We start from the raw sequence: 23986 nt of genomic DNA, 5'->3' as shown, positions 1-23986 counted from the left end.
AAGTTAGGATGGCGTTAGCAGCGTGGACTGACCACCACTTTTAAAGCACTCTGTGTAGCACACACCTGGTACACAGACAATAGAAAAACAGCACTAAAGCACTGCAGCAGGTTGAGCGGCGAGGCAATGCATGTCTCACATACACTCCCCAGAGCACACACACACACACACACACACACACCAGTTCTCCTGATGGGAATGGATGGAAGAGATTAGAGCTGAAGGAGAGTTTGTTTGAAGCAGAAACACTGAACCGAGACCCTCACCACAACCACACATCCAGAGACTGCCCGGGCTCAGAGACCAAGGGCCAGATTGACAAAGCGTTCGCTCTAGACCAGGTATATTGTTTACACCCGTCTTTCTGCTCAGTCAAATCTGGACCAGAGTCTGCTCCCCGGACCTAAAGCAGCACAGCCTGGAAGCCAGATGGTCTTATGATTTAACCCACTGCTTTACATTTGTCAAGCAGTTGGCTGAAGCAGAAAACAGACAGGAATCCAGGCTACAGCATCCAGAACGCTTTTCACACTACTGAGCTAAGCCGAGCTGTACTGCTCTGGCCTCGTTACGCATCCACGGTAGTTGGTGAAAAAAAACTATTATCTGAGCCAGCACAGTACAGTATGGTTCAAGTGGGCACGATGGTGTGAAAAGTATATAAGCCTCAGGAGCAGCAGAGAAGCTGCTAAGCCTAACCAGCTACGCAGCAGTAAAAAGCAGTGCTGCCTGGCTGTAGATGGAAGCGAAACACTAGTGGTTGGTTCACTACTAACGTCTTGTTGGGCATAATCAGGGCGGTGATTTTGTTGCCCAGCTCAGTGAGACTGGACTTCCTCTGAACGGGCACTTCTCTCCTCTCCTCATCTGAAGGGGAGTCTGTGTCGTAGGCAGGCCTGTGGAACGGTGTGGGCATGCACGGTTCACACACACACACACAAAAATACATACACACATAGACACTCTGTAATGCATGTCTCACACACACACACACACACACACTTGTTTAACACAACACACACTAAGGACCCACATTGTTACATACATGCTCAGGGCATGAACACAAAAGCACACAGATACTCTGCAATCAAATGTCCCACATGCGCTTGTTATGTACGCAGGTTATTCTCCTGCTGACTAGGTAGAACCACAGACTTGTTACATACATACAGTACATGGTTGGGCAAATTAAAATGGGCACATCATGCAGAACGTTTGTTTTCAGGTTGAGGTCAAGTACGACACTCGCGTGTGCTTCTGACACACAGTCGATATCAGCACTTACCCCTTCATCAGCATCACGAGTGAGGGCTCGTCAGTCTCAACCCAAGCCCCGGAGCTAACAAAGCGCTTTAGAGGAGGACGCCCCGTGCTCTTCCCTGTCACATTCCTGTAACCGCGCCACATACATACGTCACATTCCACACAAACACCGCACACAGACTACACGGCCCGCAAGTCATGTTTTAACAAAGGCCCCTAGATGGACATTTTCTCCCTCAGAAATCCGAATGGTGTTTGTTTTGCAAAACAGGGTCAAGACTGCGGTTAAATATTATTCAACCACTCCCTATTCCCCCCCCCCCCCACACAGTGCTGTAGTCTACCTACCAGGGAGATCTGCGGGTGAGTCTCTCCGCCTCCGTCTCTGTGGTGTCCTGTGCTTTATTGGGCGTGTCATAGTGCATGGGTCCCCCTCCCCCACCGGATCGGGGGATAGCTGCTATGCTGACCCGTCGGGCTGATGCCTGAGGAAAAGAGGAATAGGGAAACAATACCAGACAGTGTACAGATGGCACAGACTGACTAAAACAGCAGCACATCATATACACTGAGCCTAAACTGACCTACCTTATAGTACGTTGCTCCAGATTGCTTTTTGCCTCTGAAATCATCTGAAGGAAACATATTCAGTATTAGAAAGAAACATAAGATAGAGGTATGTGTGTGTGTGTGTGTGTGTCCCTCACCGGAGTGTGTTCCTCCAGAGTGGGAGCCGAAGGACCTCTCGTTCTGCAGCATGTTCTCTCTCAGCTCAGTGAGCTCAGCGTGTTCCTTAGTGTACATCCTCCTCAGGTTCTCTACATGCTGGATCATTATCTCTACTGCCTTGCCTGTACGAGACTCCTGGAGGGGGAGAGAGAGCGAGAGGTTACACACAAACACCACCCCCCTCCACCGCTTTACCAGTACCTATACGAGACTCCTGCAGGGGGAGAGAGACATCACACAGACGCCGACCTACACCGTCTACCTAGATGACTCTCCTCAAGAGAGAGGGGGACAAATCACGCAATTCAATTGTACTGTACCTGGTGTATGGCGCCCAGCATCTCTGAGCGACTGGACACCCTGGTCATGGACTGGATGAGGATGTCCAGGTTCTTCTGAAGTCTCTCGATGATCTCCATAGACTGGTTATCATCCTCACACAGAGGGGCCATTGCCTGGGAAGAGGAGACACGAGGAAGGTAAGAAGGAAATTGTATACCCCTCTCACCTGTAGCAAGTCCTGACAGCTACATTTGGACACCTCACTCCTTTGTCTCCCTCTTCAACCTCTCCCCTCTTACACATATCGCCCCTCTCTTAAACTTCTTACCTGTAGTAGTCCCTGGCAACTGGACACCTCCCTCCGGACGTTCTCCTCGGCCAGGTCCCGTGACCTCTCCTCCAGCCTCAGCCTCTTCTCCAGGGTGAACAGGTCACACTTAAAGCCCAGGGACAGGCGCTGGAACTCCGTCTGACAGGAAGACAACACAGCCTTAGCTCTATGATGGTACATACAGAGAGATAATCAAGAGAAAGAAAATGTTGGAAAGCTTACCACTACCTCAATCTCCTTGTCGTTAGGGGACAGGCTGCAATGAGGAAAACAGAGTATCACAGTATCTGTCACTAGAAAACAACGCTATGAGTCAGTACCTGAGAGCATTTATATTATCATCTTGCAATGTATCTCTAAAATATGAGGTATTGTACTGTATTGTTGAGTATCCTACCTGCTTCTGTCACCTACGGTTGAGTCCTCAGAAACAACAGAGGTTTCAACTGGTATGGGACACAGAGAAACATAGAGAGAGCAAGAGAAAGAGGCTCATGGTTTAAAATATTCAAACATTTGTCTTGCTATTGATCTCTGTTTTACAATAGAAAGAGATAGATTAGAAAAACTATAAATCGACCACACAACGTGACAATTTTGACTTCAGTCAGTAATTGGACTTATACTATCATCAATATATTAGCAGCATTCTCAGCTGAGGTATCTGGGGTTAACTCACCGTTCTTCTCTGTGGTAACACCGGTTTCACTCAGGTCCTCTTGTACCTTCCCTTCCTCGATGACATCCATACTGTGAGACAGCTCCTGGATGATTGTGGTGAACGTTACACACTCCGTACACACACACACACACACACACTTCTCCCTCACTGTACACACACTCTTCCCGGTCTCGCTGCTATCCTCCGCCTCAGACACACACGATTCTAAACAATCTAACAGACTGTATCCAGGAACCAATGTCACATTGTACAGATCTAGCTAGGTATACTGTAGGACTATCATTCATTCTGCCAGAGCGCTGTGAAGTGCTTCCCTGTGTAGATAAGCACAGAGTCGACTAAAGTGAAAGAATGTTCACTCCCACACAAGGCAGGAAAGACAACATTTTCTCAATAAGTCACAAGGTCATGATACTATGTATGCAAAGTTCTCACTATCACAGAGCTCTCATCTCAAATGATTTGTGCACTACTTTTGATCAGAACCCCTTGTAGTGCACTAGGGATTAGGGTGCCATTTGAGACAGGTAGCCATATATCATTAAATAGACAGCTCACCAGTTCCTTCTTGAACTTGCTCCTGAGAACCAGGGAGTCCATTTTGGCTCCTGGGGGGTCAGGCGTCGTAGCATCCCTTGGACCCTGTGACGGGTCAGTGGGCGCAACATTCAGTCCATCCATGGTCTGAGAGCCTCCGTCCCCTGCCAGATTGACTGTCCCTGTAGAGACGGTGAAAGGAGTGTTACACACACACACACACTCTCCCTCACACACAATGTTGGCAGGAGGCCATAGCTCTTCTATTTCCTCCTACCTGCCAAGTCCACCTCCGCTGTAGACACCTGCACCACTGACTCCTGTATGCCCTCCTCCTCCTCCTCTAGTACTGGTAACAGGCTGGTGCTGAACACACACACACACACACACACACACACACACACACACACACACACACACACACACACACACACACGAGAGCGCTGCAGCAATTCCACCATGCCAAAACAATTGCACAACTTGCCCTTATCACTACCGGGTGCCTCTATCACAACCAAAAGCAAGAGTAACGTTCCAAACAATTCCAAACAAAGCCGACATTAGCCTCCTAACAGAAAATACATCTCAGCACACAGACAGCATAAGTCGGAGGAAAGTACACCACTTCCATCATGTAACTAGGACACAACCATGTATACACACACACACACACTCACCTGTCCTCTGCTAGCACTCTCTCAGCCAGCTGGTCCTGGGTTAGCGTCTGAGAAAGAGCGAGAGAGGTGAGAGATAAATGCAGGTGGCCTTGTAACACACTTTCAGCACCCTTTGTCGGAGGAAGTTCACGATTAAAAAGAGAAACACGCGCACAATTGCATACCGTACCTGTCCCATGGCATCAGAATGTTATCTCTGCTCTGTACAGTGAATATACAAGGACGGAATGGAGAATGCTCATTTCTTACATAATGTGCTGGTTGATGGAGAGCCCTGCAGCGGAGTGTGTGGTGTGTGTGTGTGTGTGTCGGGGGCTGCGAGTATGAGTGTTGGACAGAGTAAGTGTGGACGACGCATTTACACTGGCAGGGCAGTAAGTAGTGGGGGCGGTGGAATACAGCACACACACTTCAGATACGTAAGAGTGGAACTCACTGACTATATAAAACAGGACACTTCAGCGCAGGGCTGTTATACAACTGGTGGGTCTAATCCTGAATGCGGATTGGTTAAAAAGGTAAATGGAACTGTGCATAACAATCAAGATGAGAATGACACTATAAAACCAACCTCAAATCTCACTGCAAAACAGATAAAAGGGATCTGGATCTATCTATGAAGCTTTTAAACTCTACACAACCCATGTTTATATACAAAACGGTTATTCAGAAGGGAGGACACGGGACAATCAAAGACTGTTGCATTTATTCACGCAACAACCGGTCCATGACATTGCTTAAGCAAACACAGTGTTGAAGTCAAGCAGATTTGGCCAATAACACCAGTCTTCGTTTCCTGCCACTGAATAACTGCCTAAGCTGATGTTACTATGTGTTATGAAGTGTTCATAAAGGGATTATAAAGCTTTAAGTGTGTTCAACCAAGTTTCAATACCGGGAATAATGCATATTTAACCCGAGAGTCCCAGGAAATACAGCAAAAATCAGTTGTGCCCATTTAAAGCCAAGATACTAAGCCAGGGATAGTCATTGCACCACTAGCCTATGTAAAGATTTCATACCAAGTGAGATTGATATTTAGCAATGATATAGTAACTTTGTTCGCCAATTACATTTTTGTGAATTGCGAAACAGGCCGTTCATACATTCTGAGCGTTATGTTCCTCAATTAATTCAGCATATTTCAGCAGTAGGCTAGGCCTAGGCTGTGTCAACACAGAGCGCACTCTTGAGTTTTCAAATCATACAGACTTTGTAACGGCTGTCAAACAAAAGTAAAATGACCAAAGTTGCTAAGCTTGCTAGATAACCTCCCAGCGAATGACATAATATCTCCTATTTGGCTAAATCGAGTGGATGATTATACAGATAGCAGGTCAGCTCATGAATAAAAGAGAAATTAAGAGAGGAAATTGTAAGGTATCTTAACGGGAACCAATATCATTTGCTGATCACACGTTCTCTACCGAAGCTCTCATATGGGCAGCAATAGGAGACAGCGCAGAGAAGCCGGGGAAATGTTAAAACGGTATTTTGACACACGCTTTAATAATGAAACCTCTGATGATAACTCTAAACTGCATTCCGTTCTCTGTGTGCAGTCCGGCAGTGTCAATTATGTGCGTGATTTGAATTGATGGCGACTTTGTGTTTAGTAAATATGTTTGGCTTCCATGCAACAACCTGCTTGGATAATGTGCCATTTTATTTTTTTGCCAATCTGCTGCTGCACATGTATATTTTGTGGAATTGCGTTAGTGCGACATTGGGGGAAAATATTGTAATTTCATATTTTGTTTTCTGGAAATGTGAAGAGTGAGACACTCCTGGGATCCTGGTTACCGTTGTTAATTGGGTTTTAAAAACTCACATAAGTCAAACTATTGATTAATAGCCTACAAAGAGATACATATTAATTATTATTATTTGGTGGGTGCTTGCTTATTTCTCCTGTGTTTTTCTCCCCAAGACACACTCAGAGAGTTGGTTCAAGGTCAGGCATCAATGGCTACCCTTGAGCAATTAGGGTTTACTGCCTTGCTCAAGGGCACAGACAGATTTTTCACCTGGCTCAGGGATTCAAACTAGCAACCTTTCGGTTCCTGGCCCAACGCTCTAACCGCTAGGCTACCTGCTCTCCAGTCTACCAAACTGACAGACAGATCCAGCTCTAACCACTTGCTAATCCTCACCACAGACAGAAGAAACTTGCACTCTCAACTCGATTAAAAGGAATTTGTTGGCTCCCCCTGGAAACATTTCTCACCGGAGTACCACTCCGCTGTGCCTACACAGAGCAGGAGACTGGAATAACAGAAATAGCATGTCTGTCTCTGCGGATTGAATCACAGCTAACCCCTGTAAACAAGACTGAAATAACCGAACACAAACCGGCTCAGAAAATATAGAGAAAGGTTTACAGTAGACTATCTTTACGTGTATACCATTGTGTAAAGACTACATTATTACACAGACATAACATATGTGCACAATCTGGAGCTAGGAACCAAATAAGCCATACTTGCCTCCTTTGGCAAAGTGTACCGTGCAGTGGTTCAGTGAAGCAATTGGGGCAGAATACTCACACAGGAGTTAGGGACCATGGTCCTCCTCCAACCTAACCCCTTCCTCTCTGGGCACAGCCCTCAGCCGACTAGCCCCTGTCCATACCCCTCCATCCACAACACACAGCACCACTCAGCCCAACCAGGAAGAGAATGAACAGAGAGAGTAAAAGACAGAGAGAGGGAAAGAGCAAGCGCTAGAAAAGGGGAAGTCGAGAGGAGAGAGATGGTGTCACAGTGGCTGTGACTGTCAATGAAGGAAGTTAGTTTTCCCATCATCGTGCCATCCGTAAAATACTTCCTGTGTATTGTACTGACCTGCGCGTCACTCATATTGGTTGAGGTGATGTTGTCCTCTCCTCCTTTTCCTCTTTCACTGCCATCTGTCTGCTGGGGGCTGACCCAGAGAGAAAGGTGAAAAATCAGTGTATCAGTGTCGCTTGGAGCCCAACCGGAGAAATTATAAATGTTTTGGTGGGTGTTTCTCCCTCTCAGATAGTAGGAAGCAGCTGGGGTCACTGACTGTGACTGCACCAACCTATGAGAGCGGTCACTGCCCCAGCCCCGATTACAGGTGCTTCGTGGGTATGCAAAGTATCGCTAAAGGGGCCCAATTACACAGCAAACATTTCCCTCCTCACAGCTTGGAAAACACTAAATTTGACTGGCAAATGTGTCGAGAGGAAGAGAAGCGTGGTACAGTGCACTCACACACACCGAAACTACAACTGTACAGTAAAAGCCACTGAGAGTTCTGTTCTCACCTTCCAGTCAGTAAAATGGTCTCATCCATCACAGGGTAAGTGCAGCTGGGAGATACAATCTCAGCCAGCCTAGGGGGTGGACTGTTCCCAGCAGTGACAGTCCTGTCGTGTTCTGGTGAGCCAGGCTGAGGTGTGTCTTGAAGAAGAGGCACTATGGTGTCAGGGCTCATTGTATCTGGACAAAAGGGTGAGTAGGAGTCATAAGGTGAAATGGCATTGGAGAGGGCCATCCAACTGAATGCATGAAGACAATACTAATTTGCTGTAGTTGCAGGCTAGAGTGAGTCAGGGATTGCATGGTGCAGAGAGAGAAAGACTGATCAGAGGGGAGGAAGAGAGAGAGTGATGGAGACAGAGTTGGTCTTACCCAATAGAGAAGAGTGGGAGGGAGGGAGTGGATGCTCCTCGGTGTCAACAGCCTGCTGGTGGGTGTCCTCAGGCCCAAAGCATTCTGGTAGTTTGGCACCCTGAGTCACAACACATACAGATCATTTAAAAAAGAAAGAGTATGAATATGATAAACAGACGAGCCTCAATACATAAGCCACCTGTCCATTCAGTTAATGGGAAAGGATGTAGCGATAAACTGGCACGCAACAATGCCTTTGCTTACCCAACAACAAAGCATAAAAAAACAACCTCTTATATCACCTCTGTGTCAGTGTGAGTCACTGCCCATTCCCTATCGATACGATTAAGTAAGAAAGCTCGACTTCAGAAGATGAGCCATTCTGTTTTGTCTATCTAGAACTAGTGACATGAGCAAATAAGTCCATTTGGTAGTCAAATAAAAGCAAGGTTGTACGAGTTGTTATGTCAAGTGGGAGGAAAGTAAAAAGTATGAGAGAGGAAGATGGAAGGAAAGTGTGTTCCAGCCTAGATTGGTCCATGTCCTGTTGTCTATTCACAGAGGTGTGGTTAACACTTCTGCTCCTGTTCCAATACTCTTAAAATGCTTCCTTCCTGTGTTCCTTCCTTGGAGGGGTCACTGATCAGACATGACAGAACTGGTAAAAGCTACACAAAACCTAAGTGACCAGGATAGATAGGTGATTCATTCAAGGAAGACGTGAGGGAAGGATGCATGTTCAAAGTATTTGAACGGGGCCTATGACCGTTTCCCCTTTTCCTGCCCACCAGCACCAAAGGAAGAAGTGGCCTCTTAAAACTGTCATCATCATCACATACGGTCACACGCACTCCGACGACTACGTAGATCTACATACTAGAAGGGACATCCCCATTCAAAGCAATGTTCCAAGGTGGGGTTCTACTCAAATGAACACCCATTTTGTTTTATATGAAAAACAACCACCAGTCAAATCTTAACAGCGACAGAGCTGTGTTCCTTTCACAAAACGCATGACGAGGGCAACCCCTCAAAAACGTGCATGTTTTAAAATATGTTATACAGTTCAGTCTTTTAAGTCTGGAGTGGATAACCACCAAACTCATCCAGAGAATCGCTTTAAAGCACACTGTCACAGTAAGAGTACATCCACAGTGATAGGTTTTAAAGACTGCCATCTACCTGTGGGGATAGACTGTTCACCCTCTGGTCACTGTCTGTTGACGCTGTGGTTTCTGAGAGAAAAAGGCAGAGAGGGGGGTAGAGAGAGGGAGGGAGGGGGAGAGAGAGACAGGAAGGAAGAAGAAAAGCTAATTAGTTAAAGTTGAAAAATCGTCTCTGTGATATTCAGCTGGGGCCACTGGCAAGGTCAAACTAAGCCCCACCCACTACCATCTTGGACCATAATATTAGACCATTGAACTCCCTGTCTGTGTTAGAGTGGGTTTAGAGGCAGTAATAACCACATTCTTTGGGTTCTGGCAGCCAGTGATGCAGGGAGACCACTGGGGATTACTGAACACTTCCACTAGGTTTGGATGACTTTAACACCTGGCCATAGAAGGCTTGCCAGCGAACAGCTACACACACACACACACACACACACACACACACACACACACACACACACACACACACACACACACACACACACACACACACACACACACACACACAGAGGTCCCTATCTGGAGACCTTGGCCATCTATGGCTGTCCTTGCCACAAACCCCAGAGGGCTGGGTGGGTGTCTGGGCCTGATTCTTCAAGGGTGGCTGAGTGATCTGTGACTCCAGGGATTACAGGGGTAATCTACACAGGCTTTTGACGGACTCACTAACCCCTGGTTTACCCAGTGTTTCACCCGGCCCAGTAGCCCAGAACCATAGAGAAAGACCTTACAGGAACTCCTGTAAACTCACTAAAACACAGCCCAATATGGAGTTATAAATAGGATATCATGATCATTACTAATCTGTGGAATCCTACTCACTCACCTCTCAGATCCTCTCCCTCCATCTGGTCGGGTTCACTTTTTTCCGAGAGAGGAGAGAGAAGGGAGATCCCCCTCAGTCCCCCCTCCTGTCCCTCTCCCCCCACCACGGTCCACCTCTCCCCCACCTCCCCCTCCTCCCCCTCTCCAGGCTGATCCCCTCTCTCCGTCAGTCTGTCCTCGTCCGTCGGGCCCGTCTCCTGACTCTTGAAGTCCCTGTACGTCTCCACCCCCTCGTTCTTCAGGAAGTCTTGGAGGACAAACACCTCGTCCCAGTACAGGTCCTCCCCAGCCTGACAAAGTAAATCAGCTGAATTAAAACCTGTTCAGGGAATTGATGTAAGGTCAATCAATCCTATCTAGTTCTAAAGCATTTTTCACATCAGAAGTTGTCAGAGGTTTTCCAGTAACTCTGCCTAGACACCAAAGAGCACGTAGAAGCACGGTAGTGCAGGAGAAACTGTCTAGAAAGGTTCAAGAATACAAACTGATTGAATAGAATAGAACCTCAGATCACGTCAGGAGCAAAACAAACAGTACGATAAAGTTACACTTGTTTATTCAATGTTATTCAATTGCATCTGTCCCTACTTAAATAAATGATAGATATATATACATAGAATGGAGCCTGTTTAAAGTGCTAATGTGAGGTTTATGAGTTTAATAGCAAAACAAACATGGAGTACGATGAAGTGACATTTTCCCCAAATGCTGATCAAAGATCAGTTGTGTTTCTCCTCCCTAATAGTTAAGGTTGGGGAGATGGTAAACTGATCTGAGACCTGTGCCTATGGGCGATAATAGACAATAAAGGCACTCACAAAATAACATCACAGAATAGGAGAGAGATGAACACAGAATATTTTTTCCGTATCAGAAAGTGTGCAAAGTGTCCACACAGCCTCCCACTCCATCCTTTAGCATCTCTATTAAACAGCCTCTCCATCTGGATGGAAAACGTACTCCAAAGTTACACAACTATTCACCATCTGAATCAGAGTTCTATTCTCTGCTATGTTCCATGGCTCTCAATGCCTGTGTGATAACAGTAGCCCAATATCCACTATACCAGACATATTTCTTGCATACAAGTTGAGTGAAACGCTAACTTTCTCTTATCTTCCTACAACAATATATTCTAGACATTCAAAAGCTACATGTCATCTGTGGCGCACAGGGGACACCACCTCTTCCCCCATGTCTCCCCATCTCTCAATTAGTCCTACCTGTGGATCATCAGGGTCAGGGGTTTCACAGCTAGCCTCACTGCTGTCCTGTCTACCTCGTCCCTCCCTCCATCTCTGTATCCCTCCCTCGCCCTCCTACCTGTGGGTCTTCGTCGGGGGTCTGGCAGCTGGCCTCCCTGCTGTCCCCCGGGGTATTTAGCTGGTCCAACTCTTCACGCAGCTGCTGCTTCTGATTCTCCTGCTCCTGAACCCTGCACGGACAAACCCACGTAAATTACACACATATTCACGCAGACAGACACGTAAAGCAACCCCCCCCCCCCCCCCCCCATCCATCTACACTAAAGTCAACAATAAAATGGTCAATAGCCACAAATACTTCTGAAACCATGGCAATCATGCATCCAGTGACTACAAAGCAAATTGACAGATTCATCACTCTCACCCAGCCCATTGACAGCGTAGTGAAGGGTCCATAACATAACATACTGTACCCAATCCGCAGGCCCATGCAGTGTCCCATGCTGCTGTTGCCCAGCCTGTACTAGGATGATAGGAGCTCTGGAGAGCCCCTAACTCCCAGTATCGGACAGCTTCTAACACCCAGTCCAAGAGTAGTCCAGAGTAGTTTAGAGGGCCTGTGCACAGCTGGCTAGCCCAGACAACGTTCCCACAGCCTGGCCTGATAACGGCCCACCTCCCCCTTTTATCCTCCAGAGCAGGGCGGCAGTGTGGAACGGGCCCACGTGGCAGTGAGGCAGCTACAGACAGAGAGCCATACTGGGCCAGGACCCAACCACTACTTAGACAGGTTAGAGGTCACCCAGTCAGACCCAGAGCACAGAGACTTCAGGAGAGCAGACAAATATGACCAGATTCCTCCCAAGATCCCTCCTGCCACAGGGTAGTATCTTAGACAATGACAGCCCCTCCCTCCACATTGTAACCCTCTCTTATACAAGACCCGCAAAACCTCCTTGACCAGTGAGAGAAGAGCAGCACCAGTTCCTCTTGACCCTCACTTCCAACAGGCACACACACACACAACCCCCACTCACCTGACTGACAGGTGTAGTATCTCAGTGTGGGACCTCCTTATGTTGCTGGCCATCTTGATCAGTTCGTTCTCCAGGGAGTCGGTGTACTGGTCCAACTGCTCCAGGCTGAGGCCCCACTCCGTCCTCCTCTGATCCAGCTCAGACTGCACCGCCTGGGGGGGGGGGGAGAAAGGGCAGGGAGTCAGCCTCTTCCTGGAGCTGCTGGGTCTCCGGCAGTCAGACCGATAGTCTATCCAGCAGTACTAGACATACAGTAAAGTGTGTCCATCTAGTGACACTACTGCACTCACTCTTTACCCAAGAAGAATGTTTACTGTGGACGTGTCTGACGAATGCAGATCGGAGAGAGAAAGGAGGTGGGAGAGAGGAAAGGGAGTGAATAGAGTGACAGGGAGGGAGAGAGGGGGAATGAAAAAGAGAGACAGAGGGGGGCAGAGGGAGGTGACAAAGACAGAACGAGAGAGCAGGAAGAGGGGGGGGGGAGCGCGTGAGTGTGTGTGTGTTGAGAGAGAGACTGCATTTACGTTACAGCACACTAAGCCGCACAGCATTAATAGGCATTGATGGGCTAGAGATAGTTATATAACATTGTAGATTAGGGATCTCTGGAGAGGAGAGAGCGAGAGAGAATGGCCATATTATGTAATCCTATAAAAACTACAAGCAGAGAGAGTCCTATTCAGCTCAAACTCCTCCCTACTCTCCACATTGAACTCAGTAGGGCGCATCTCAATATCCTAATTGCTCTTTTCCTTGTCTCATTTCCTGTATCTGCATTCTGCACTGATCTGAAAGAACAGGATAAGTGAAAAGCAATATGATGGAAAACCAAAATAGATTTGCTTTATTCTCTTGCATCTCTGAACCTAGAGAAACACCAACCTCCGCTTTGGTACACATATTTGACCCCCAGCATGCCTACGCACAGACAAACACCTACACACACAGAGTTACTCAGTAACAGAGTTACTCAGTAACATCCTCCTCTACCACTGGGCTAGATAGCGGGTTGATACAGCCACTAATGGCTCTCTAGTGTGTGTGTGAGTGGGTGCGCGCGCACGAGCGAGAGAGAGATCAAGATAGTGTGTGGGTGTGTATGCCCCTCACCTGCAGTCTGGGGTCTTTACTAGCCCCTGGTCCTCCATAGTGGTGTATGAGTCCTCTGAGTGTTGACAAGATGGAGAGGCCCTCGTCCTTAAAATCTCTCTTCTGAGAACAAACAGAAAAACAATGAATGTGTTTCAGGAGTAACTACTTGAAGTATTAATCAAATTCAATTTGCTATGGAAGAAAATTAGTAATGTATCTACACCACATAGTCAAAGAACAATGACATCAGACGCACAAAAAGTAGTTTTCTCCATGCACAATGCTTTTAAAATGTGTGCTGGTTAGATACCAGTCCCTGCATAGTGTATGGAGTGCATAATTAGGACAGTAAGGGCTGAAGATATCTAATGAATTATCAGGACTGCTGTATCTATAGTGTAAAATTGGGACAATGTCTGCTGTATCCACTGTATAGAGTACCAGTTTGTTGACGAGGCTCTTGAACTCAAGGGACATCTGGTCAGGTGTGGGGCCCTGCAGGAGCAGTAACACCTCCCTGTCCAGAGTCTCATCTAGCGCAGATGAAAAGCTCAGCGGCGACACACACTCCGCACCCTGGAAATAAAACAACACGACTTGGTCATTTACCCTGAAGCGGATAGGCTGATGGTGTCAATAAACTGTAGCCTAATAGGGTCCCTGGAGCTGATGTGTTGGGTGAATACAGTGGGTTGGTCCTCGAAAATGTGAGCGTACTCAAACAGAGAGAGTGGGTGTTCAATTCACTAGCCGCAAACATGGAACTAGGGGATATATTTAACTCACCTCCGGAGGTGTTTGAGCAAGGGCCAGTTCTGTCTGCAGGGATCCTGAAGTGCTCTGGTTCAACCTGTATGCCACCGACAGGGAGAGACCTGCACTGCAAGAGGGAGAGCGAGGGAGCGAGAGAGAGGGAACGAGAATGCAAAGGGACAGAATGAGAAAGGGGGAAAAAAAGAACATCATCCCACTCCACAGAGAAAAGACTGCTTCACGGCAGAAAGAGAGAGAGAGCAAACCAAAACGGAACAAACTATGAAGACAAAAGGACATAGTTAAACAACAGAGAGAACACACAGCATTCCCCAATCCTGCTACTAGAACAGTCAAGGCGCCATCTCTAGTACAGTGTACTTACACTGCCATGTCTGGCTGCATCGTGTGCATCCGTCTCTCCAGCTTGGTCTTGTCTGCTCTCAACAGCTGTCAGAGACAACAACAGACATCAAACACGGTTAGATAACAACACTACTGCTGCAGCTAATACATATTCCCTGCAGCTGACAGAGACAGAAAGAAATGGATATCCATAGTGCTCTGCTGAGAGAGACAGAAATACTTTTTATACCCCGTGTTCACCCCAATTCCGTGGTATCCAATTGGTTGTTACAGTCTTGCCTCATCGCTGCAACTCCCGTACAGACTCGGGAGAGGTGAAGGTCGAGAGCCGCGCGTCCTCCGAAACACAACCCAACCAAGCCGCACTGCTTCTTGACACAATGCCCACTTAACCCAGAAGCCAGCCGCATCAATGTGTCGGAGGAAACACTGTGCACCTGGCGACCGTGTCAGCATGCACTGCGCCCGTCCCGCCACAGGAGTCGCTGGTGTGCGATGGGACAAGGACATCCCTGCCGGCCAAACCCTCCCCTAACCTGGACGACGCTGGGCCAATTGTGCGCCGGCCCATGGGTCTCCCTGTCGCGGCCGGCTGCGACAGATCCTGGACTCGGACCCACAATCTCTAGTGGCACAGCTAGCACTGCGATGCAGTGCCTTAGACCACTGCGCCACTCGGGAGGCCTGACAAATACTTTTGCAGAGCTCTCGGTCGGCAGTTCAGAGCAGTGGGTTACAGTGTTGCCACTCCTTTATGATCTAGTGCATGGGAACAGGGGCTAAGGGGAGATTTGGGATAGGGTAATGCTTTCCAGACAGCCTCCTCACCTCTGTGACCGACGAGTACTCCACCACTGCACCCTTCAGCTCCTCAATCTGTCTGCACTTCTGTAGAGGGGTGACAACATGACAGCAATATTCTTGATTTCCATCAACAGTATCATATTTCCCCCAGGACAATGTCTCGGAAACGTTCTACATGTACGGTCATATGAATGAACAGATCAAAACAATGTACGATCAAAAGGCTTCCATACCCTGAAGCCTGGGTTATTACTGATCTCAGGACCCAATCTACAGTGTGACTTTCGCTTTGTACAGCCGTGTTACCATGGCAAATGTAGGGGACAGCACGGCTACAATAACGATACGGCTTTATTCCTTACTGAACAGATACTGAACAAAAGTACTAGAAAGAAATGCTTAGTTTTTTTATTCAGATGATACTGACCTGGAGTATGAGGGATTCCTTTTCACTCACGACAGCATCGAAGGAATGGTTTTGGACCTGCGGATGAGAGAACAGACACTACACCATGACACCGCTGGCACTCATCCACAACACAGACAGACCAATCAGGAGCAGGCGTGGGGGATCACGTTGATCCTGAAGGCCAGTTACACAGGTCCATAGCACTGCACTCCAGGACTTTTCAGAAGACCATGAAAGGCGAAACAAACATTAACACAACCTTTACTTCTAGGTGCAGTTGACCAGAAACAGATTACTAAGAAGCATTCTAAACGGAGAACCTTAATTGAAAGTGATTTTTTTTTAGTCGAGAACGAGGCTTAATCTGTTTCCAGGAAACCGCTTTCTAGTTGCCTACCTTGAATCGCTTATTCCCTCGACGGTACAATAGCTTGTTCACTTTTATTCACTGCAGACACACAACGGTTATGTGGACCCACCTGCAGCTCAGCGTTTAGGTCACACAGTTCAATCATCCTCTTCTGGAGGTCATCCATCTCCATGGTGACCTTGATGTTCTAGTCCAAAAGGTAGAGAGGGGGTAGGAGGAGGGAGAGATGAGTAATTCAACCCAAAAGAGACGGCTTATTTTACCCTACCATGTCACCTAACAGCGGACAAGGTACATTAGACTAGATAGCTATGGAATGGCATGTCCTAAATCGGTGTTTCCCAACCCTGGTCCTACATTACTCTCAAAAGTACACATTTATATTGTAACACATCGGATTCAACTTGTCAACTAATCACCAAGCCCACAATTAGTTGAATGAGGTGTGTTTGTCAAGGGCTACAACGGAACTGTGTACTGTTGGAGGTACTCGAGGACCAGGGTTGGGAAACACTGTCCTGGATCCTGGAAAAACGGCAGATGGGAAGTTCCCAGGGGAAGCAGATAGTGCTACTGCTTTGTCGCCCTAGTAGGCACTTAACTGACCAATGACACTGATTGGTCGGAGAGTACAATCCTGATGACTTGCCACCAAATCCATCTCTCATTAAAAGGAATGACAACCACATAGAAGCACTTGAGGCACCTTTTAGATGCCTCCAATTAAATACATGATAAAGTAATGAAATGACCCAAGATCAATGTAGATCTTGCTGAAAGGGGTTCTGTGTGCAGAGAGAAAGGTATCCAGTACAGTACCTCATCCTGAAGACAGCTTATCTTTGCAATCAGACTCTGGTTCTCTCTCTCCTGTTGGGGAGATGTTGGGTTAGTATATGGCTCTGGACATTGTATAGTTAGTTGCATACAGGTAACTGCCAAATGAAACACCAAAACGAGCCAGCTTCAGTGCACCGTGGCATAGATTCTACAAGTGTCTGGCACACTATTGGAGGGATGCGACACCCTTCTTCCACGAGGAATTCCATAATTTGGTGTTTTGTTGGTTGTGGTGGAGACAAAAGGCCACTAGAATGTGCGGTTTTGTCACAACACAATGCCATAGATGTGTCAAGTTGAGGGTGCATGCAACTGGCATGCTGACTGCAAGAATGTCCACCAGAGCCTTTGCCAGAGAATTGAATGTTATTTCCTCTACCATAAGCCGCCTCCGTCGTTTTAGAGAATTTGGCAGTACGTCCAACCGGCCTCACAACCACAGACCACGTGTAACCATGCCAGCTCAGGACCTCCACATCCGGTATGTTTCACCTGCGGGATCGTCTGAGACCAAACACACAGACAGCTAATGAAACTGTGGGTTTGCACAACCGAAGAATGTCTGCACAAACCTTTTCAGGGAAGCTCATCAGAGTGCTCGTAGTCCTCACCAGGGTGTTGACCTGACTGCAGTTCGGCGTCGTATCCAACTTCAGTGGGCAAATTCTCACCTTCGATGGCCACTGGAACGCTGGAGAAATGTGCTCTTCACGGATGAATCCTTGTTTCAACTGTACCGGGCAGATGGCAGACAGTATGGCGTCGTGTGGGCGAGCGGTTTGCTGACGTCAACATTGTGAACAGAGGGCCCCATGGAGGGGATGGGAATATGCTATGGCCAGGCATACTGTAAGCTATGGACAACGAACACAATTGCATTTTATCGATGGCAATTTGAATGCACAGAGACACCGTGACGAGATCCTGATGCTCATTGTCATGTCACTCATCAGCCGCCATCACCTCATGTTCCAGCATGATAATGACCGGCCCCCATGTTGCAAGGATATGTATACAATTCCGGGAAGCTGAAAATGTCCAAGTGCTTCCATGGCCTGCATATTCAGACATGTCATCCATTGAGCAAGTTTGGGATGCTCTGGATCGACGTATACAACAGCGTGTTCCAGTTCTCGCCAATATCCAGCTACTTCGCACAGCCATTGATGAGGAGTGGGACAACATTCCACAATCAACAGCCTGATCAACTCTATGCGAAGGAGAAGTGTCTCGCCTCAATAATGGTGGAACACCAGATACCGACTGGTTTTCTGATCCACGCCCCTACCTTTTCTTTAAGGTATCTGTAATCCCAGTCATATGAAATCCATAGATTAGGGCCTAATGAATTTATTAAAAATCAACTGATTTCCTTATATAAACTGTAACTTAGTAAAATCTTTGAAATTGTTGCATGTTGCGTTTTGTTCAGTGTAGATGGTTGAATAGCATGACAGTGAAGATGGGGTGTGTATATATACCATATGTTTGCTCTGAGCCGAGGCCCTGGCCCTGCTCTCCTCTGTACAGCTCAGACTCATCTTCATCTCCTCCACCTCATCCTTCAACATCTTCTCCTTCTGGGCCAGCTGCTGGCCTCTACAGGGGGGAGAGAGGGACATTATAATTGGGGATGTGTGTGTGTGGAGGTTCAACGCAGAGAATTGAATAGGAAGATCGGCATTTAAAAACTGAATGTGACTGCGTGTGTGTGTCTGCATCTGTTGGTGTGTGTGTGTACAATCCTTACAGTCTGGCGTGTGACTTGAGCTCCTCGTTCTCCTCTGCTAGTTTCTGGTTATGGTCCTCCATGGTCTCCACGCTCTGCTTCAGCTTCCTCACCTCCTGCTGAAGCTTCTGGTTACTGAACTGCAGGTCGGACACACAGAACACCAGGTCTGACGTCTCACTGGGGAGGAATACACACAACAACAGACTACAGGGTAAAACACGGTTCGTCAAATGTAGAATTGGACAATGTCAAGCACGCACACCCGAACATTACTTACAGATCTGCTCGTGACACCTCCCCTCCGAATGCCTCCAGACTGCCTGAGGTCATGTTCAGCAGGACAGACCTCTTAGCTAACAGAGATAAGACAGAGAGAGATGAGTGAGAGAAGGAGAGACATTATCTATGCTTAGAGAACGAGGGAGAAAATACATTGATTTGATAAAATGAGACAGAAGGAGACGTTCTCTTAGACAGAGAACAGAGAGAGAGAGAGAGAGAGAGGGCAACATGGCTACTTGGAGACATTGTACAAGAGAATATCAACTGGATAAACTTCGCGCCTCAGAACAGTCATCCGTTTCTCTCATTAGTCCTCTAATGTCTGTGTCAACTCACCTGACAGGTTGTCTCGGAGTCAGACAGACTACAGTTCAAGTCGGAAATTTACATACACCCATACATTTAAACTCAGTTTTCACAATTCCTGACATTTAATCCTAGTAAAAATTCCCTGTCTTAGGTCAGTTAGGATCACCACTTTATTTTAAGAATGTGAAATGTCAGAATAATAGCAGGGAGAATGATTTATTTCAGCTTTTATTTCTTTCATCACATTCCCAGTGGGTCAGAAGGTTACATATACTCAATTAGTATTTGGTAGCATTGCCTTTAAATTGTTTGACTTGGGTCAAACGTTTTGGGTAGCCTTCCACAATACGTTGGGTGAATTTTGGCCCATTCCTCCTGACAGAGCTGGTGTAACTGAGTCAGGTTTGTAGGCCTACTCTCCTTGCTCGCACACGCTTTTTCAGTTCTGCCCACAAATTTTCTATGGGATTGAGGTCAGGGCTTTGTGATGGCCACTCCAATACCTTGACTTTGTTGTCCTTAAGCCATTTTGCCACAACTTTGGAAGTATGCTTGGGGTCATTGTCCATTTGGAAGACACATTAGCGACCAAGCTTCAACTTCCTGACTGATGTCTTGAAATGTTGCTACAATATATCCACATAATGTTCCATCCTCATGATGCCATCTATTTTGTGAAGTGCACCAGTCCCTCCTGCAGCAAAGCACCCCCACAACATGATGCTGCCACCACTGTGCTTCACAGTTGGGATGGTGTTTTTTGGCTTGCAAGCCTCCACCTTTTTCCTCCAAACATAACGATGGTCATTATGGCCAAACAGTTCTATTTTTGTTTCATCAGACCAGAGGACATTTCTCCAAAAAGTACGATCTTTGTCCCTATGTGCAGTTGCAAACTGTAGTCTGGCTTTTCTATGGCGGTTTTGGAGCAGTGGCTTCTTCCTTGCTGAGAGACCTTTCAGGTTATGTCGATATAGGACTCGTTTTACTGTGGATATAGATACTTTTGTACCTGTTTCCTCCAGCATCTTCACAATGTCCTTTGCTGTTGTTTTGGGATTGATTTGCACTTTTCGTACCAAAGTACGCTCATCTCTAGGAGACAGAACGCGTCTCTTTCCTGAGCAGTATGACAGCTGCGTGGTCCCATGTTGTTTATACTTGCGTACTATTGTTTGTACAGATGAACGTGGTACCTTCAGGCATTTGGAAATTGCTCCCAAGGATGAACCAGACTTGTGTAGGTCTACAATTTTTTTCTGAGGGCTGATTTCTTTTGATTTCCCCATGATGTCAAGCAAAGAGGCACTGAGTTTGAAGGTAGGCCTTGAAATACATCCACAGGTAGAACTCCAATTGACTCAAATGATGTCAATTAGCCTATCAGAAGCTTCTAAAGCCATGACATTATTTTCTGGAATTCTCCAGTCAGTCAACTTAGCGTATGTAAACTTCTGACCCACTGGAATTGTGATACACTTATTTATAAGTGAAATTATCTGTCTGTAAATAATTGGAAAAATGACTTGTGTCATGTACAAAGTAGATGTCCTAACCGACTTGCCAAAACTATAGTTTGTTAATTAACAACAAATTTGTGGCGTGGTTGAAAAACTAGTTTTAATGACTCCAACCTAAGTGTATGTAAACTTCCGACTTCAACTGTATATGTCTGTGTCAACTCACCTGACAGGTTGTCTCGGAGTCTGACAGACTCTTGAGTGAGGTCCTCTGGTGTGTCGTCCCTGTGGTTGTGGTGAAGACAAGGAGACAGACACCCAGAAACATGACATTACACAGTCACAATATCACAGGCTTACTTACACACACAGCCAGGAATGCAGAGGTCAATGTATCGGTTACCACACAGAAGTTACAAAAGCTTATCTAATAGACAACAAGCTCTTTGCTAAGAATATTCAGCTGCAAAAATTGGTATCCATTTGCCCTTGCGACAGAACACGTGAACTAGAACACAGCGCCCTCTACAGACAAAAGTGTGACAAGACGACATGCACTGCTATGTAGTGCGCTACGTTTGACCAGAGCCCTGGTCAAAAGTAGTGCACTATAAAAGGGATGAGTGCCTTTTATAGAAAACAGCTCCAGTACCCATTCTTTCTGCAGTCATCGATCCACTCCTTCATGATGGCGTGGTAGGTGTCCAGGTCTATGGAGACATCTTTGTGCTCCGGGTCCAGCATATTACACAGGTCCTCCAGCCCCCTGTCCTCAGAACCACGGCTGGTGGTGTGACGCAGGTAGTCCACGATACGAGACACGTACACCTTACCTGAAGGAGCAGGAGGGGGCCAGGTTACTGTCTTTACCATAGTAATTTACTGGGTTACGGTGGTCAGTCTGTTGACGAGCATGGTAAGGGACCTCCCTAGGCGCCATAGCAATCTCCTTCCTCCGCCTGAGGTTCTTCAGTAACAGCTTTCAGTAAACAAAACAGGACTGTAAAGAGAACCACCCACAGGGAACCTGGAGCACTTGTACCACATCACTGACTTCTTCAGAAACAAAGAAAAGAAAGCAGACTTGGCTACACCCCAGTGGAGCAAATTATTGACTGCCTTTTTTTACAAAACATTATCACAGTGAGTGTGTGTATGAGATTGTGCCTCATACTGTGTGCGTTCGATACTGTGAGTCTGGATAGAAGAGTGTGTACTTCACAATGTGCTAGATTTGATATTCCCGGTGTACTTATGTGTTCAGTATATATTTGAGAGTTCAGTACTGTATGTGAGTGAGTGCGTACCTCTGCGCTGGGTGTCACAAGCGTGGAAAATGGTGTCTAGTAAATCCTCTTCACAGATCAGACTGACCTCAGCCATCATCTCCTTCCGGTTCTCAGAGGACATGGCTCCTACACACACACACACACACACTTTCTGTAACTACACTGGCCAATCGCCAATTCATCAACAGACATTAGCGGCCAATAAACATGATTGTTCTGTCAGTTGCATAACTTTCCTTGAGGCAACATAATAAAATGTACATAATGTGTGTGACATAAGACATGGCGAATGGAAAGGAGTGTGTGAGAGGCCTGAGGAATGCTCTTAACCTCCTGTGATCAATCATCTATAATTGATATCATTGTTCACTAAGAACTGAGCAGTGCTTTCGTAACCCCACAGTGAGTGTGTGTATTCCCCTTACCGTCTCCCATGGACAGTCTCTTGACAACCAGGGCTGGGTAAGGCAGCTCACTCTGCAGCAGGTTGGCAGTGGCGTCCGAAGAGCAGAAGTTGAGGTTATAGGGCAGCAGGCTATGCGCAGGTGTGTGAGTTTGGGACAGAGATGGGGTCCTGTGCCTCTCACTGCCGTCAGACCCTGTCCCCTCAGGCTGAGTAAACTGGGGACCATGAGAGAAGCTGAAAAAAGTGTCTCCAATCTGGACAGCTGGGGTGGAGCAGTTCCTCTGCCATCCTCTCCCTTGCCCTCCTAACCCCACCCCTGTGCCCCTCCACTCCCCGGGATTACTGGTGATTGTGAAAGTAGCATTGACAGGGGTGGGGGGGTTCATGGTGGGGTTGACATGGGTGGAGTTGGGACAGTGGGAGCTCCTGGGAAGCTGGGGTGAACCCTTGGGGGTTAACAGCCCCTCCCTCTCGCGCTTCTTCAGGATGACTTCCAGGTTGCGGCGCAGGCCGGACTGGGGGTTGTCGTAGCTGCTGGAGGTGAATTTTGGGATCTGGAAGGGCGAGGAGGGGTTCACCTCACGGTCGTGCCGCTGGATGGTCTGCAGCTTACGACAGATGCTGGCAACAGGGTTGTGGCGTTGACGATGGGTCACTCCAAGGTCCATGCTGGATCAGGGGGTGACAACAGGACAAGAGCTAGAGAGCGGAGAGGCTGTCATTGGAGACCGACCGTCATTGTAAATATTAATTTGTTCTTAATTGACCTGCCTGATAAAATAAATCTTTAAAAAGGAGACAGGCTTAGTGAAAGGAGAGGAATTATACTGACAGTCCATCACACCACATACTTCAAGTTCATGACATTTCAGACATCCCAAATAGACCATTTACAGTTGTTGATTGAGGTTGTAGTAGTCTATCTTCCTTGTGTTTCTTGTGTGTAGACTATAGGGTTGTAGTTTTTAAATGGGAGCAACAGAGAACAGCACACCAGCAGTCTACCTGGATAAAAATAACGAGCTTACTTGAGCCACTAACTGAAAGGACACTTATTATTAAATCAAATATTCTGTAAACTAACAAATGTTTCTAAAAACATGAAACTAACAAGAGTGATTGTTACCCTAATATATATTTTGTTGACGAGACAAAAATGTTGTTGCCTTGTGTTATGCAAAATAGGATGACAACGACTCCCATGAATGATTGACGCCAATTTTCATTTTTTCAATAAATATGAACGACAGACTGTCGTAGTTTATACTTGGATTTTGATGTAGGCTACTAACCTCTCTTTACCGTGTAGCCTATCTTTTGTAAACGTAAATAGTCCTTGTTGAAGTCTCAATTCGCTTGATATAGCCTTCAAAGTCAAACCACACTCGGGAAATCAATCAGAACGCTTGAGTGACGTGAATGCAATTTGAAAGGGACGAGGTAGATCCCTCATCTAAAACCAAGCCAACACTGACCCTATGTGGCCAATAATATTGTTG

General features: G+C 46.8%; 1 protein-coding gene across 4 annotated transcripts in view; it reads right to left on the bottom strand.

Moving 5' to 3' along the window:
• Window positions 1-23887, bottom strand: part of LOC139534197 (inositol 1,4,5-triphosphate receptor associated 2-like) — a 25155-nt gene extending 1268 nt beyond the window's left edge. Inside the window, exons 1-36 of one of the 4 annotated variants that reach the window (XM_071333094.1) lie at window positions 23780-23884; window positions 22507-23186; window positions 22100-22207; window positions 21445-21625; window positions 21019-21077; window positions 19019-19094; window positions 18760-18918; window positions 18491-18608; window positions 16989-17039; window positions 16279-16356; window positions 15818-15874; window positions 15415-15474; window positions 14606-14670; window positions 14254-14347; window positions 13909-14043; window positions 13486-13587; window positions 12376-12527; window positions 11457-11568; window positions 10135-10423; window positions 9322-9374; window positions 8158-8257; window positions 7791-7965; window positions 7345-7423; window positions 4502-4548; window positions 4102-4190; window positions 3846-4006; window positions 3285-3369; window positions 3003-3051; window positions 2828-2861; window positions 2603-2743; window positions 2313-2447; window positions 1971-2127; window positions 1852-1895; window positions 1612-1748; window positions 1286-1390; window positions 777-896 (exon numbers count right to left, since the gene is read on the bottom strand). In XM_071333094.1, coding sequence (XP_071189195.1) covers window positions 777-896; window positions 1286-1390; window positions 1612-1748; window positions 1852-1895; window positions 1971-2127; window positions 2313-2447; window positions 2603-2743; window positions 2828-2861; window positions 3003-3051; window positions 3285-3369; window positions 3846-4006; window positions 4102-4190; window positions 4502-4548; window positions 7345-7423; window positions 7791-7965; window positions 8158-8257; window positions 9322-9374; window positions 10135-10423; window positions 11457-11568; window positions 12376-12527; window positions 13486-13587; window positions 13909-14043; window positions 14254-14347; window positions 14606-14670; window positions 15415-15474; window positions 15818-15874; window positions 16279-16356; window positions 16989-17039; window positions 18491-18608; window positions 18760-18918; window positions 19019-19094; window positions 21019-21077; window positions 21445-21625; window positions 22100-22207; window positions 22507-23155 — 4256 coding nt within the window. In that variant the 5' untranslated portion in view covers window positions 23156-23186; window positions 23780-23884. Of the gene's footprint in view, window positions 1-776; window positions 897-1285; window positions 1391-1611; window positions 1749-1851; window positions 1896-1970; window positions 2128-2312; window positions 2448-2602; window positions 2744-2827; window positions 2862-3002; window positions 3052-3284; window positions 3370-3845; window positions 4007-4101; window positions 4191-4501; window positions 4549-7344; window positions 7424-7790; window positions 7966-8157; window positions 8258-9321; window positions 9375-10134; window positions 10424-11456; window positions 11569-12375; window positions 12528-13485; window positions 13588-13908; window positions 14044-14253; window positions 14348-14605; window positions 14671-15414; window positions 15475-15817; window positions 15875-16278; window positions 16357-16988; window positions 17040-18490; window positions 18609-18759; window positions 18919-19018; window positions 19095-21018; window positions 21078-21444; window positions 21626-22099; window positions 22208-22506; window positions 23187-23779 lie in introns of all 4 variants that reach the window. The other 3 variants (XM_071333095.1, XM_071333096.1, XM_071333097.1) reach the window with 3 other exon arrangements.
• Between the last annotated feature and the right edge of the window lie 99 nt (window positions 23888-23986).

Source organism: Salvelinus alpinus, chromosome 11 (assembly GCF_045679555.1).
Source record: "Salvelinus alpinus chromosome 11, SLU_Salpinus.1, whole genome shotgun sequence".
Taxonomy (NCBI): Eukaryota; Metazoa; Chordata; class Actinopteri; order Salmoniformes; family Salmonidae; genus Salvelinus; species Salvelinus alpinus.
Note: the sequence above shows the minus strand (reverse complement) of the source record. Positions and strands in the feature narration are given on the sequence as shown.